Source organism: Galendromus occidentalis, unplaced genomic scaffold (assembly GCF_000255335.2).
Source record: "Galendromus occidentalis unplaced genomic scaffold, Mocc_1.1 scf7180000076583, whole genome shotgun sequence".
NCBI lineage: Eukaryota > Metazoa > Arthropoda > Arachnida > Mesostigmata > Phytoseiidae > Galendromus > Galendromus occidentalis.
In genome coordinates this window covers 1,478,924-1,490,699 of record NW_003804572.1, presented here as the reverse complement: position 1 = coordinate 1,490,699, position 11,776 = coordinate 1,478,924, and the positions used below count along the sequence as shown (strand labels likewise).

The 11,776-nt window shown below is 51.1% G+C and overlaps 3 protein-coding genes across 3 annotated transcripts; all 3 read right to left on the bottom strand.

The window, feature by feature from the left end:
• Nucleotides 1-1,746: 1,746 nt before the first annotated feature.
• LOC100897432 (protein FAM219A) lies at nt 1,747-2,600 on the bottom strand. Its single transcript, XM_018642230.1, has 4 exons — nt 2,490-2,600; nt 2,286-2,376; nt 2,043-2,175; nt 1,747-1,924 (listed from the first exon to the last, which is right to left on the bottom strand). The coding sequence occupies exons 1-4, from the start codon at nt 2,598-2,600 to the stop codon at nt 1,747-1,749; spliced, it is 513 nt and encodes a 170-aa protein (XP_018497746.1).
• Nucleotides 2,601-3,193: 593 nt separating this feature from the next.
• COX5A (Cytochrome c oxidase subunit 5A) lies at nt 3,194-4,111 on the bottom strand. Its single transcript, XM_003739717.2, has 2 exons — nt 3,940-4,111; nt 3,194-3,660 (listed from the first exon to the last, which is right to left on the bottom strand). Exons 1-2 carry the CDS (start codon nt 4,016-4,018, stop codon nt 3,284-3,286), a joined length of 456 nt encoding a protein of 151 aa, XP_003739765.1. The 5' UTR covers nt 4,019-4,111; the 3' UTR covers nt 3,194-3,283.
• A 403-nt stretch (nt 4,112-4,514) lies between these two features.
• Nucleotides 4,515-9,315, bottom strand: Polr1B (RNA polymerase I subunit Rpl135). The gene is made up of 10 exons (XM_003739716.1): nt 9,220-9,315; nt 8,775-9,012; nt 8,522-8,610; nt 8,109-8,348; nt 7,703-8,009; nt 5,650-7,596; nt 5,382-5,546; nt 4,944-5,203; nt 4,704-4,837; nt 4,515-4,619 (listed from the first exon to the last, which is right to left on the bottom strand). Exons 2-10 carry the CDS (start codon nt 9,001-9,003, stop codon nt 4,535-4,537), a joined length of 3,456 nt encoding a protein of 1,151 aa, XP_003739764.1. The 5' UTR covers nt 9,004-9,012; nt 9,220-9,315; the 3' UTR covers nt 4,515-4,534.
• Nucleotides 9,316-11,776: the final 2,461 nt, after the last annotated feature.

Here is an 11,776-nt window from a genome sequence, read left to right as displayed (position 1 = left end):
GTAGTAAATATTTGAATACTCTCGACATGTAATTCGTGGTCGTCAATAATGTATGTATTCTTTCACGGACGGGCCAGGTAGGAATCACGCTGCGCTGTGTATCTAGGGTTCGGCGCTATCGATGTTCCATGAGCATGTCCCCCTAATCCGAGAGGAGTTTCGAGGAGCGTTCCAGAGCTTCGATTGAGCATCGATCTTGTCAATCCAGAACTACCGTAGGCATATCGGGCGGAAGTTTTGAGTGAGGTTCGCTCGGTAGATGTTCGCGGCTCCGTCGAGCTCGGGCTCCTATTTTTCCTGGTTCGATGATCTCTGAAAGTGGCAGGAGCCGATAGTGCTTTGCCTTGACCCGCGTCCCTGCTCCTCCTGTACGGCACGCCTCGCATGCGACAGTATGAGCGAGGGCAAAGGAGAGATCCGGATCGGCGCGCCGGCTCCAAGCTCCTCGCGATTCTCCGTTCGCAGGACTGTTCAGGAGCCTGAACCGAATCAGGAGATTTTCCCCGCTGGGTCCATACGCGCCTAGCATCACCGCGGCAAGGCTCGGTACTTTCAAATTTCCGCGTCGCGTCACCCGGAATACCCGAGAGACTATGGCTAGATTCCCCGCCTTTCGATCATTGGAGGAGAGCTCCGAACAAAGAGCGCTTCCCGAAAATTCTGACGAACCACCTTGACTTTTTTCTCGGGAGGATTCCGAAACCAGCGCTCAAGGCATGTGAATCAATGATGCGGCGCTCGTCGATATTCAGGGTGTATTTGAAGATGCCAATGGAGGCTCGGAGGAACATGATAAGGATATCGAGGACATAAAAAGCGCGGAGCTCATGAATTGATCCGAGATAAGCTCATGCAGAAGTCGTATGCCCTCATTAAGCGGATTTTCTCGCGAATCCCCATTTCAGTCTACCAGTAAAATGGGTAAAAGCGCTGAGGACGTCCCGAACGGAAGGGGTCGATGAATGCCAGGGTCGGCGCATTGGAGCGGAGTCCGACGAACGATCTTCTGATGCACCCACTCCGACGACAATTCCGAGATGTTGGGAGCTCGCTGGTTCTTCCTCACCCCTGGTGGGAGATCTTTTCCGGTCGGTTATAGGAAAACCCCCGAGCCGGAATCGAAGAAGCTGCAGGAAAAGTCCGAGGGGGGCTCCAATGAAAATTACGGGGTTCTCGCGTTCGTGAGCTGATGATGCCATGAATTGGGCTCTCTCGACGGAGCCGGAAGTTCCTATATGAATCCATCACCTCTGCGCTCACCCCTGGTGTTGAGCCTTTCGCGTTTGATCTCTTCCTTCAGACCCCATTCTCCCGGAATTCTCGCATCTAGCCAAGGATTCTCTTTTCTTCTGGAAATCGCCTGATCGTATCACCAGAGCTATTCGCTTCCATGGATGCAATCCCGGACCACACTCGCTCGCCCGCTTATCATTCAATCCTGCATCTACATACATATATGAAACCCTCTATCTCCAATTATTACACCCTTCTATGTATTTGCCTAGATTGATTCTGAAAGCGAGCTTCTCGATCACCGTTCTCGTTGGCAATAGACTCTCTCGGCGACTCGCAGGTTTCCTCTTCTTCCCCACGGAAACGATTCTCCCGCGGGCCGATGAGATTGAACGCAGCACAAGCAGCTTGACTTAGCTGTGGAATGTTCGAAATCAAAAGCTCTCAAAGCCTAGACAGGGCTCGCCATCCATTTATTGGCTCCGGAGACGATGCGGTGCTCACCGCCTCCAATCAGGATATCACACATACATGGCCGCAACACGCGCCCTTGCGAGTCGTTGTTGGGGGCAAGAGGTCCAATTCGTCTTCCTCTTCTCTAAATTGTAGATCATAACCTTCTCGTATCAATTGTTGGGTCAGTTCCCGTGCCGCTGCCCGACTCAGCGGCGGCGGAATGAATTCGTCTTCACTGGAACAGAAAATGAATAAGAATTCCCGCATCGTCCTTCGGGATGATGGCTCGCCGGTGGGAATGTGACGAGGTTGAAGAATCCTCCTTTCGGAAGGCTATTCTGTATTTTCTCCACCTTTCATTCTCCCAGTGCACCAAAGGTTTCTCGACCCGCTCCTCACTAACTATAGGAACCCCTTTGGTTTCTAATTTGGACTCCTCGGTACCCCGAGTTGATCGGATGCGTTTGGCAGACTCGAGATGTTTCTCTGTAATATTAAGGTGGATTCTGAGGACTAAGTATCACTTCTCTCGAATTAATACCTTCATACGGGGAGCGAAAAACAGCTAGCGATGGATAGTTCTGATCTTCACTTACCTAAACGTTTGTGGAGCTGCGACCGGTTCTTCCTGGGCCGCTTGTTCGTTTCGGCTCCCTCTGCATCAGGATCCGTCGTTTGTAGAGCTACCTGTTCGGAGCAGTCTCATTCTTGGAACACGCATATTTTTCCCTCGAGCTTAGCTTAGACAAGATAATTGAATCGACACTGTGGGACGTAGGGCACTCTCTGAAGGCACTCACGTAAGAATCCCCTCTACCGTCGGCTCCGTCGATGACACTGTCGCTGCTGTTGCTTTCAGCGTCATCATGAAGTCCTTTGCGGGAGTCGGAATCGATTCCGGAATCTTCCATGGCTCGGGGCAGCCGGGATCTGGAGTGGGGAAAGGTCCAAATGGGGATTCCGCTATCGGCTCCTACCTACCATGCGGTGCCTGACCTGCGCTGCGAGCTCCAACTCTGGATTCTGGATTTGCGGCTTATGGTATCATGCTTCGTTTCTGCTTGGATCGAACCCAAACTCTACACTTACTCATCTGAGCATACTAATTGGGGTATCGCATGACACTGCGGTCGATAAGGATTGTGGACGGAGAGGATGCATGAACAGCTGTTACGTCTGGGGGAGCAGACGAAGTCCTCTCGCTCCTTGATTGGTGTACAGGACTACGATCACTGCGGCTCATGGACCGTGGCCAAGATATCCTCTCGGCATTTGCGGAGCTTGAGCTAGCTAAAAAAGTCTCGCTCTCTGAGAGAGTAATCGATAAGGCGCATGGCTCAGAAATGACGACTCGGATGACGATCGGCTACCAAATTGGTCTGACGTTTCAATGTTCGCTCCGGTTTGCATTGGGGAGGAGCCACTTCACGACCCGCATTGTTCCCGTGCCGATGAAGTGAACAAGTTGCGCGGAGTCCGCATTTCGCCGAAATAGAGGAGGAGTGGTTTCAGGACCTCGAGATTAATTCGACTTTATTCACCCTTCGCTTTCTACTATATAACACATGCTTCTTCTGGTTCATTTCAAACAAGCTCAGAGCCTATCGTCGGGGTACTCGAGCCAGAGCTCCGGTTTGTCATAACCCATCTCCTCGAGTGTGCTGACTCCGAGCTCGTCCATCGTCGGTTTGATCTCCTTCAGGATGAAGGCTAGGAGGGCAGGTTCGCCGCGGCATTTGAATTTCAGAGCCTCGAGGAACCGTGTGGTCAGGGCGTAGTCGTCGAGTTTGCGGCAAGCTTTGAGAATGGTCTTGCAAATTTCAGGGTTGGGGATCATGTCTCTCCTGTGAATGTCGTAGAGACCCTTGCGGAGGAGCCATGGATCGAGATCCGCACGCTTGAAGTACGCTTCGAAGTGAGCATCGATTTCAGCATCGGTTTCTTCCACTGCCGCAGAAAAGGATCGAGCACCTTCAAAGAGAAAGAGGAAACAAGAATCGAAGAGGAGTAACCGGAGCTCTTCACCGTGCCGAGAAAAACCCTCATGCACAATTGCAGAATGAAACCTCCGTGAGTTCTTTCGTCGGTGGGATTATCGGTGAGCAACGATCCCAGGGGAAGCAACGAGCAAGGAGCCGTTCGAAAGGTGCAGAAGAATGCCTTACAGATTCCTCATAACCTCAAGACGCCCTCATGGGATCGCTGCTTGTCCACGAATTGGAGGTCCTTCAGCTCATCTTTATCACTTACCGATGGCCGGCGCCACGCGTTGGCAGAGGACCCCTTGCCTCACGGCAAGTACACCGAATCTGGCCGCAGAACGAAGCATTTTCACCTATCAATTTGCTTCGAAAGTCCGCTTATATTTCCCCAATAACAAAAGGACACTGGTGCAGACGATTTCTTCACGACAGACTGCCCCGTGTTTTTGTTTACTTCGAAAAAAAAACGCGCGAATATTTGATTGCTCCAGCCTCACTGATGATACAGCGGACACTAATGTGGAATCCCATCTAATGGATACAATACTCCTAACGTATCGCATTCTAATCCGGAGCGTCCCAGAAGACCCCCAGGACCAGCAATGGAACTCCCCATATCGTTGCATTACATTATCGGGTGCCCTGAGATGGGCACAGCGTTTTTGCCGGATATTCACAGCATCGCCCAGCTCTGTCGGACCTGCTGTCTGCGAAGATCCACGTCGGATTCTTGGAATTTCGGCTCGACCGCGTGAAAATCCTCCCCTGCGTATAATCTTTCAGGAATACTTGCGCGTGAGGGGGAACATGGATAAAATTTGCCGGAGCATTAGGTAGGCTCAATCAACGGAGAAAAATATAGTTTATTCAATCTCTTTGTATCTTTCGAGAGATTTGACGTCAAGCTTGATCTTCATGTTGACCGAAGCGAGCTCAGCAACCAAGTACCTGAAAATTCCTCACGATTCAGATCCGGTTGAGAGTCTGACCGATGATGATCCTCCCGAAGTGCATTATGGGCGCCATCCTTACCTGAATACATAGGGTATCGGAATGACGACAATATCCTTCGAGCTCTTGCAATCCGAGCAAGTCCAGATGCGTACGACCGATTGCTCTGGCTTCATGTACACCGGGGACAGGACACTTCCGCATGCGGCGCAGACCTGAATTCCATGAAGTTTCTCAGATGAAGAGTCTCAATGAGGAGCGTAGGGGATTCTCGTTGAAAATAAATTTTTCATAGGAAAGTTCGACTTTTGCGAGTCTCACCTGGCAGAGCGTTTTATCGGAACAATTGAATAGTCGGTCTTGCAACAGGAAAGCGGTCCCGTGCGCAAGCAAGGAATCTCTCTCCATCTCCCCAAAACGGATTCCACCTCCCCGCTTACGACCTTTCACAGGCTGTCTGGTTAACGAGTCGATCGGTCCTGTAGTCCGCACTTGGTACTTGTCCGCGACCATGTGCCGCAATCGCTGGTAGTATACGACGCCGAAGAAAATATCGGCGTCCATTTCTCGTCCGTCGACGCCTTCATTGAGGGAAACAGAGGTTTATTTTCCTCGTTGCTTCTCTCCTTTCTTAATTCTGGCCACAACATAGGTACATCCCCCTTCTCCCAATATAATACAATATCCATATTGTATTATATTCCGTATCCTTAAATTCCCCTAAGAACGATGGGGATTCCTCCCAGTAAATCCACTCACCGGAATAAATTCGTTCAGTGCCGTGGTGATTGAATCCTGCTTTCTGCAAGAGCTCTCCGAAATACTCGGAGCTCGGATCGTCCTCCGAGAATTTGAAGGGACTCGCGTCGTGAACGTATCCGTGGAGCGCCGCCGACTTCCCAGCCATAGACTCGACCATCATACCTTACAGGCAAATCATGTTCGAAAAATATTCGGAAGCAACTCAAACTATCTAAACCCAGGTAGGGTTGAAACCCCTCGGTGGGACTTGGGAGCGAGGACTCACCTATTGTCATACGAGACGGAAAACCATGAGGATTGAAGATTATATCGGGAACCATCCCGCTTTCCGTGAAAGGCATGTTTTCTGTCGGCCACAGAGTCGAACAGACACCTTTTTGTCCAGCCCTTGAAGCGAACTTGTCGCCGATCATTGGCGTTCGGTCGATGAGGTAGGTGAACTGAACTTGCTGCAGCGTATCCGTCCCGCAGTCGTTGCCCAATATCTTCACTTCGACTATCGTAGCCGGCTCACTTGAGTGGTATTTCACGACTTTGAGCTGACCCGTGGTCAGATTGATGTAACAACAAACAGGATCCCCATGTACGACCCTACTTCCAATATAGGGAAGTCCGTCGTAGTCTACGAACTTGGCCAGAGCTTCGTCGCCCGCCTTCCTCCCAAAGACACAGGATGTCTGCACCCCTACGTCGCCCGCGAGTTTCCTCAGGTTGACTGTTTCAGTCTTATATACACAGCCGGCTTTGAAGCCGCGCTCCACGCTCATCTTATTGAGAACCATCGCATCTTCCATGTCGTAGCCGGTGTAGGATATGACGGCCACAATAGCGTTTGTACCTGATGGATATTCGTCCATTTTATAGTGGTCGTAGGCCGTTGGACGCACGAGCGCGCTCTGCGGATTCATCAAACGGTACAATTTGTTGTCTGCCCGATTCCTATACGAGTGCATGGGGGAACCCATGGTCTGTTTCCCCATCTGGCACTGATACATGTTACGCGGAGACTGGTTGAAATCAGGCCATGGGATCTGATTGGCGAGAATCGAGAGCATAGCTGTCTCGCTGAGCTCCTGGTGGGTAGTCAGTTCGTGCGCTTCTTCCGGAACAACGCAGATATCCATGTGAACCTGCTCAAGAGTTCCGATCCATTCGACGGCCTGAGTCCGGTTGTTCAGGACGGGTCTCATCATACGAGCCGGTGTGGAGAAGAGGAATATGCCTGGATACAGAGAGTTCTGTTCTGTTCGAGGGATCACACATATCTCGAGAGTGGGCGCGATTTTCCCGGACGCCTTCAGGTACCGTAGCGTCACGTGAAGCTTCTCCACGTCGTCCTCGTGGATCCAGCCCAAACATCGACCATCCAACTGGACTTGGTAGCTGTCTCGGAAATCCAACGAGGTGGGAGAGTTCTCCTCTATCATACCGAGGTTCTCCAAAGTCTCAACGATCGGTTTCGTTGGATACTGCTTGACAACAATCTCGCACATGGCGCTCAGATGCAAGAGCAATCCGCATGGCCCGCCGTCTGGAGTGTGAACAGGACATAGGAATCCCCAGGCTTCCGGGAGAAGTTTTCGAACGCTTGTGGTGCGCATCTGCATGAAGAAAGATCCTCGATGCACACATCTGAAGTGACCGATGTACCGCCAGAAATTTAGCTTCTCTGCGATGATAGTGAAGCCCGATACTTGTTGGAGGCTGAGTCCACTCTTGGATATCAAGTTTCCCGTAGATAAGAAGTAGTTCATTGCATGCGTAAGATCCCCAGCATTCCCTAGCGCGTTGGACATGAACGAGTAATTTACATTGGCCAGGTTGGGATCGCCTCTCTGGAGTTTCTTTTCTGTCGACAACTTGACTCCGAGAAGGAGGCCTTCGATCTTCTCCTTCAGCACGTTCAGGTATAGATGGCCCGGGAGGAGAATTTCCTGATTCATTGTCGAGTCAGCGCTCTCGAGAGCGCATTTGTTTTTCGCAGCCGCGAAAAGCTTCCGGACCATGAAGCACATCAAGTTGAATTTGCTCTCATTGTCGTCGAGATGAACGCAGACGCATCGATCGAGGAGTTTGTCGCAGACGTCGGAGTTTGTCGCCCATTCGGGAACGTAAACCTTGATGCGGAACTTGTCTCCGATGAACTCCTTGGCGTCCTGGTGGGTCAGGATATTCTCCTTCTGAACGAGTCGGAGCATATTGGTGATGCAGCCTGCGTTCGACATGAGAGAATTCACGAATTATTTGGGAATTGCTCGTTGGACTCTGGTTTTTCCATGAAGCATAGACCGCGGCTGGGTCCCCGCTACAACCCCTACCTTTGTAGAAAGAATCGTCTTCGAAGCCTTTGATCAGACTTTTGTAGATCTCGTAGTCGCTCTTGTCTACTAGAGCTTTGAGCAAGAGAACGATAGGAACGAAATAGAGCTCTTTCCTGTTCGTGATCATGACTTGCACGGTCCCATTCGTCAAATAGTGCAGGACCATATTCTGGCTGCTGTGGTCTTTCCGACAACTACGGAGAGACACGCCGAACTCAGAGAACATCGACCCTCTGCCCTTCCATCCATTCCGAGCCATAGCGATCGGATAATTGCGTCGTTGCATGATGAGTAAACGCAGGACCTGAATCGTGAGACATGAGCTTCAACTTATCCCGGAGGTTTGTGCGGGGATTCTCCACGAATTCCTTCGGAAACGCGCTTTTTATTTTGATGTCATCACCTTTTCATTGCCGTTCACCACGAAGTATCCGCCGAACTCCTCTAGCTCCTCTCCGCGCTCTATGAGCTGATCGGGACTCATACCGTGAAGATTGCATTTTCTGCTCTTGACCATTATCGGTATCTCTCCGCATGATCTCGTGATCGGTTCCTGCTTCAATCCATTCAGCCACCAGTCGAAGCGTAGTTCGAGTCTACCGCGATAGGTAACGCGACGGATTCTGCATTCTTTCGGGAAAATCTGCGAAAAAAACGTTCTGTCATAAGATATTCTCATTTAATCAAGGCTCTAGTCCGAGGAGCATCGAAGAGGAAAAAATCGGACCTCGTTGAAGTTGGGGCGAATACTTGCATTCCCCGGAATCTCCCCGAATCCGTATACAGTATTTATCTAGGAAACTTGCTTGAACGAACCTGCAGTGATCTACAGTTGACAGCCATCTTGCTCACAGCTGGTGGATGAACCTCAGCTTTGCTAACGCGGATCTTGACCCTCGATTTGCCTGGAGAAGAGCTTATCGTTGAACCCCGAGCGACCTCTACTTTTCACCATGCTCGCGGCTCGCAACTCGCCAATCAGGCCCTCAGAGACTGGTGACGAGAGCCCAGGTATTCGGATCTGATGCGCCAAGACGATCGAATTCACAGATGAGGGAATCGTACTGACCGACCATGAACTCCAGGGGCTCGATCTCTGCGAGAGTCAAGTCCAGACCTTCCTCCATCGCCCAGTCAAAACTCTCGAGATGAGCCTTCGCGACCTCTTGGAGAACTGCGTTCTGGTGCTTGGGAATTCTTCCGAAGTTATCATCTTGGATTTTACTCAGACAGGGTCTTTCCGGAAAGCCTTGGAACACACTGCTCGTGCAAGCTGGCTTCGAGTTATTCGGGGGCATCCTGAAACTCTGTTGGGCTGATGATTACTAGAGGAATGTTTCCAACTGATTCTCCCCCTTAGAGCCCTGCGGGAAAATATACGAAGGTCTGATCAGAATTTCTCCTGGTCGGAGCTCGACTGACGGTTGGACCCACGGCCCGAGTAAGCGGCACGAGCAGCCTGAGATATGAGGTGCCGGGTTTTCTCTCCATCACACGAAAAGTCGTTGAGTTACCTCGTTAATAGCTGATGCCAGCAATCAATTCCACTCGAAATTCCATTCGTGTTTTCAGAGCACGCGCACTCTCCCGGTAATCTGCTGGCTCGTTCTGTTTTCTGGACGTAAACAAATCCACGTGCGCGAGAAAGGGGTCCGCGACCAGCGGGAGGCCTTTTGCGCTTGACCTCGCTCCGCGTCCCAAGGTACGGGGTATCCCCGCTGGTCTCCAAGAAAAGAAGATCTGTGCTCTTGGCAGCGGTGTTGGGATTCTGGAGTAAAGTGGTTCGAGAGGCGGATCTTGATTGGTGGCTAATTATACAATGTAGGAATACTCGGTCGAGCACCGGTTGTATTTATTTTCTTCGCAAGATGAGATTTGAGTTCAATCTCCGGCAGAGCCAAATGATAGATACAGTCATATATCGGCTCCCACCCGACTCTCCATCGATGCTCATAGGAATTCGAGTCGAACGAGCTGCAATCCCTCATCTGGAACGGGAGGGGGTCCGTCTACTCTCGCTCACAAAAATCTGACAAACGTACTGAAACGGGCCAGAATATCGTCGAGAGGACTGCCATCAGAGGATGCCACATGCGAAGACAACTCGAGCAGCGGCTTGGGGAAAAGCAGGTAATCTTCAGACTCAAAATCGGGGGACGACGAGACGATTTTTTTTTTCTTTGAATCAATTCGATAGATCTTATTGGTGACTGTTCTCCTTGATGATGGGGTCGTGGACGGTGCGTCGAGCCCGGATGACCCTACCCATTGGAGTCAAAAACAATTGGTGCTGCCGTTGCTGAGATCATTCATTTCAATATTTCCCTATCTCGGATGACTTCCCCAATCCTGACTCTTAGAAATAATCTCTCACGGCAAACCCCTCCGCAGAGCGATCTTCAGCCGTTTTTCATAGACTGTGATCAAGCTACTTCTCTCTCTATATCCCAATCTTCTCCAGATCGAATCGAGTACTCTGCTACCATGCGATACAGTCCACTGTAGATTGGACTCCCCGAATACTCATAAACTCATAAAGTATAGCCTCCTCACGAGGTACCGCCTTTGACCAGATTTTCGAATTTTCAACGTACGGTTTTTCTCTGATACTTCGGTCGGCTTCTCGTTCGCCTGATGGTCGACCAAGTTCGTTGCGTCGAACATTCATTTCAACGAACCGTTTTTCGCTGAGGCCAGCGTGTACGTAGTTACGAGGTTCAAGCGACGACTTGCGCGCTGTGAGTTACCCGAGGTATAACTCGGGCAGCTAAGGGTCAAATATAGACTTGATTGAGATTTCCACAACAAGAGACGGTCTGGAAAGCCCCGGGACATTTGATGCTCCTCGAGTGCGTGGTGAGCGTGGTCGAATTCACGATGAACTCAGTTTAGGTCGAATGATCGTATAGTCGAGTCTGGGGCCCTATAACTTCAGGACCACAGTTCCCCTACCACCGTCTTGCGCCACCGCCGGCGAGTTCGAATGATCTGTCTCTACGATGAACCGCCGCGCCGTAGCGAATTGCCGGATGAGCACCGGTCGCGCCCCGACCTGCGCCGGAGGACGGCGGGAAGATCCCACGCTCGGCATCTCATTTCCCATAATCTGGTGTATCTTCTGACAGCAGCTGCGTCCGATCAGGATCGTGAGGATGGAACGCGACGCTGATTTATCTCGAGAGATATTCAGCCGAGCTCCGCGTTTTCGCATCAGCCTCTGAAATACCTCGATTTTGAGCTTAGGAATCGGATAGGCCCGATTCCGACATTAAGCGCGAACGAATTTGCAGAGCTACGCCTTAACAGGCATTTCACGATAAATGTCTAACAGGCGTGGCCGATTCCTTAGGTCGTGGAGAACATCTACCGAACTGGCTCTATAAGAAACTGCCCATTCGTTTTAATGCATTGATGCTGCCAATGTGACCAGAATGAGGCTCTGGACGATCGCCCTGGCGATCGAGAGTTTCGCTGCGTCCACGGGTCAAGTGTTCTATGATGCGCTACCTCCAGGTACGCGTAACAGGAGTTCTAGAGATCGAGACTCAGTCCTATGGGTCAAGTTGCCTCCCGAGTAGTGACTACGCCGGCGTTCTGTTTTCCGAGGACGAGTTGTCAGAGTGGGTCGATACTGTATGGACGCCGGCAGGTCATATCTTCAGGAAGGATTCTTATTCGCCGTCAGTCTTCAGTATTGCATCCTCCGAAGCGTTTCCCTTTTGTCTGCAGGATCTATCCCTGGCATGGGGTCGCCCGGCTACCCGTTCTACCAAGCGCAAGCCCCTTTCCATCCGAACGCGAAGTTCTACGGTGGATCCCAGATACCCGTGTCCTATTATCAGAACTTGTTGGCAAGCCTCAAAAATTATCAATCGCCATCGCCTGCAAAGCTGTACACCTCGCCTTTACCGCAAAACGCGAATTCAGTCATCGACCAGGAGAGGACACCACGCAAACCTACGGTGGGCCCTTCGAAGCCTCCGGGGAAACCCGACGTCGTCGTCGTCCAAGAAAGCCTTCCGGATGCAGCTGCTCTTCAGGCGACGCTTCAACTGCCCCTGGAGCGACAAG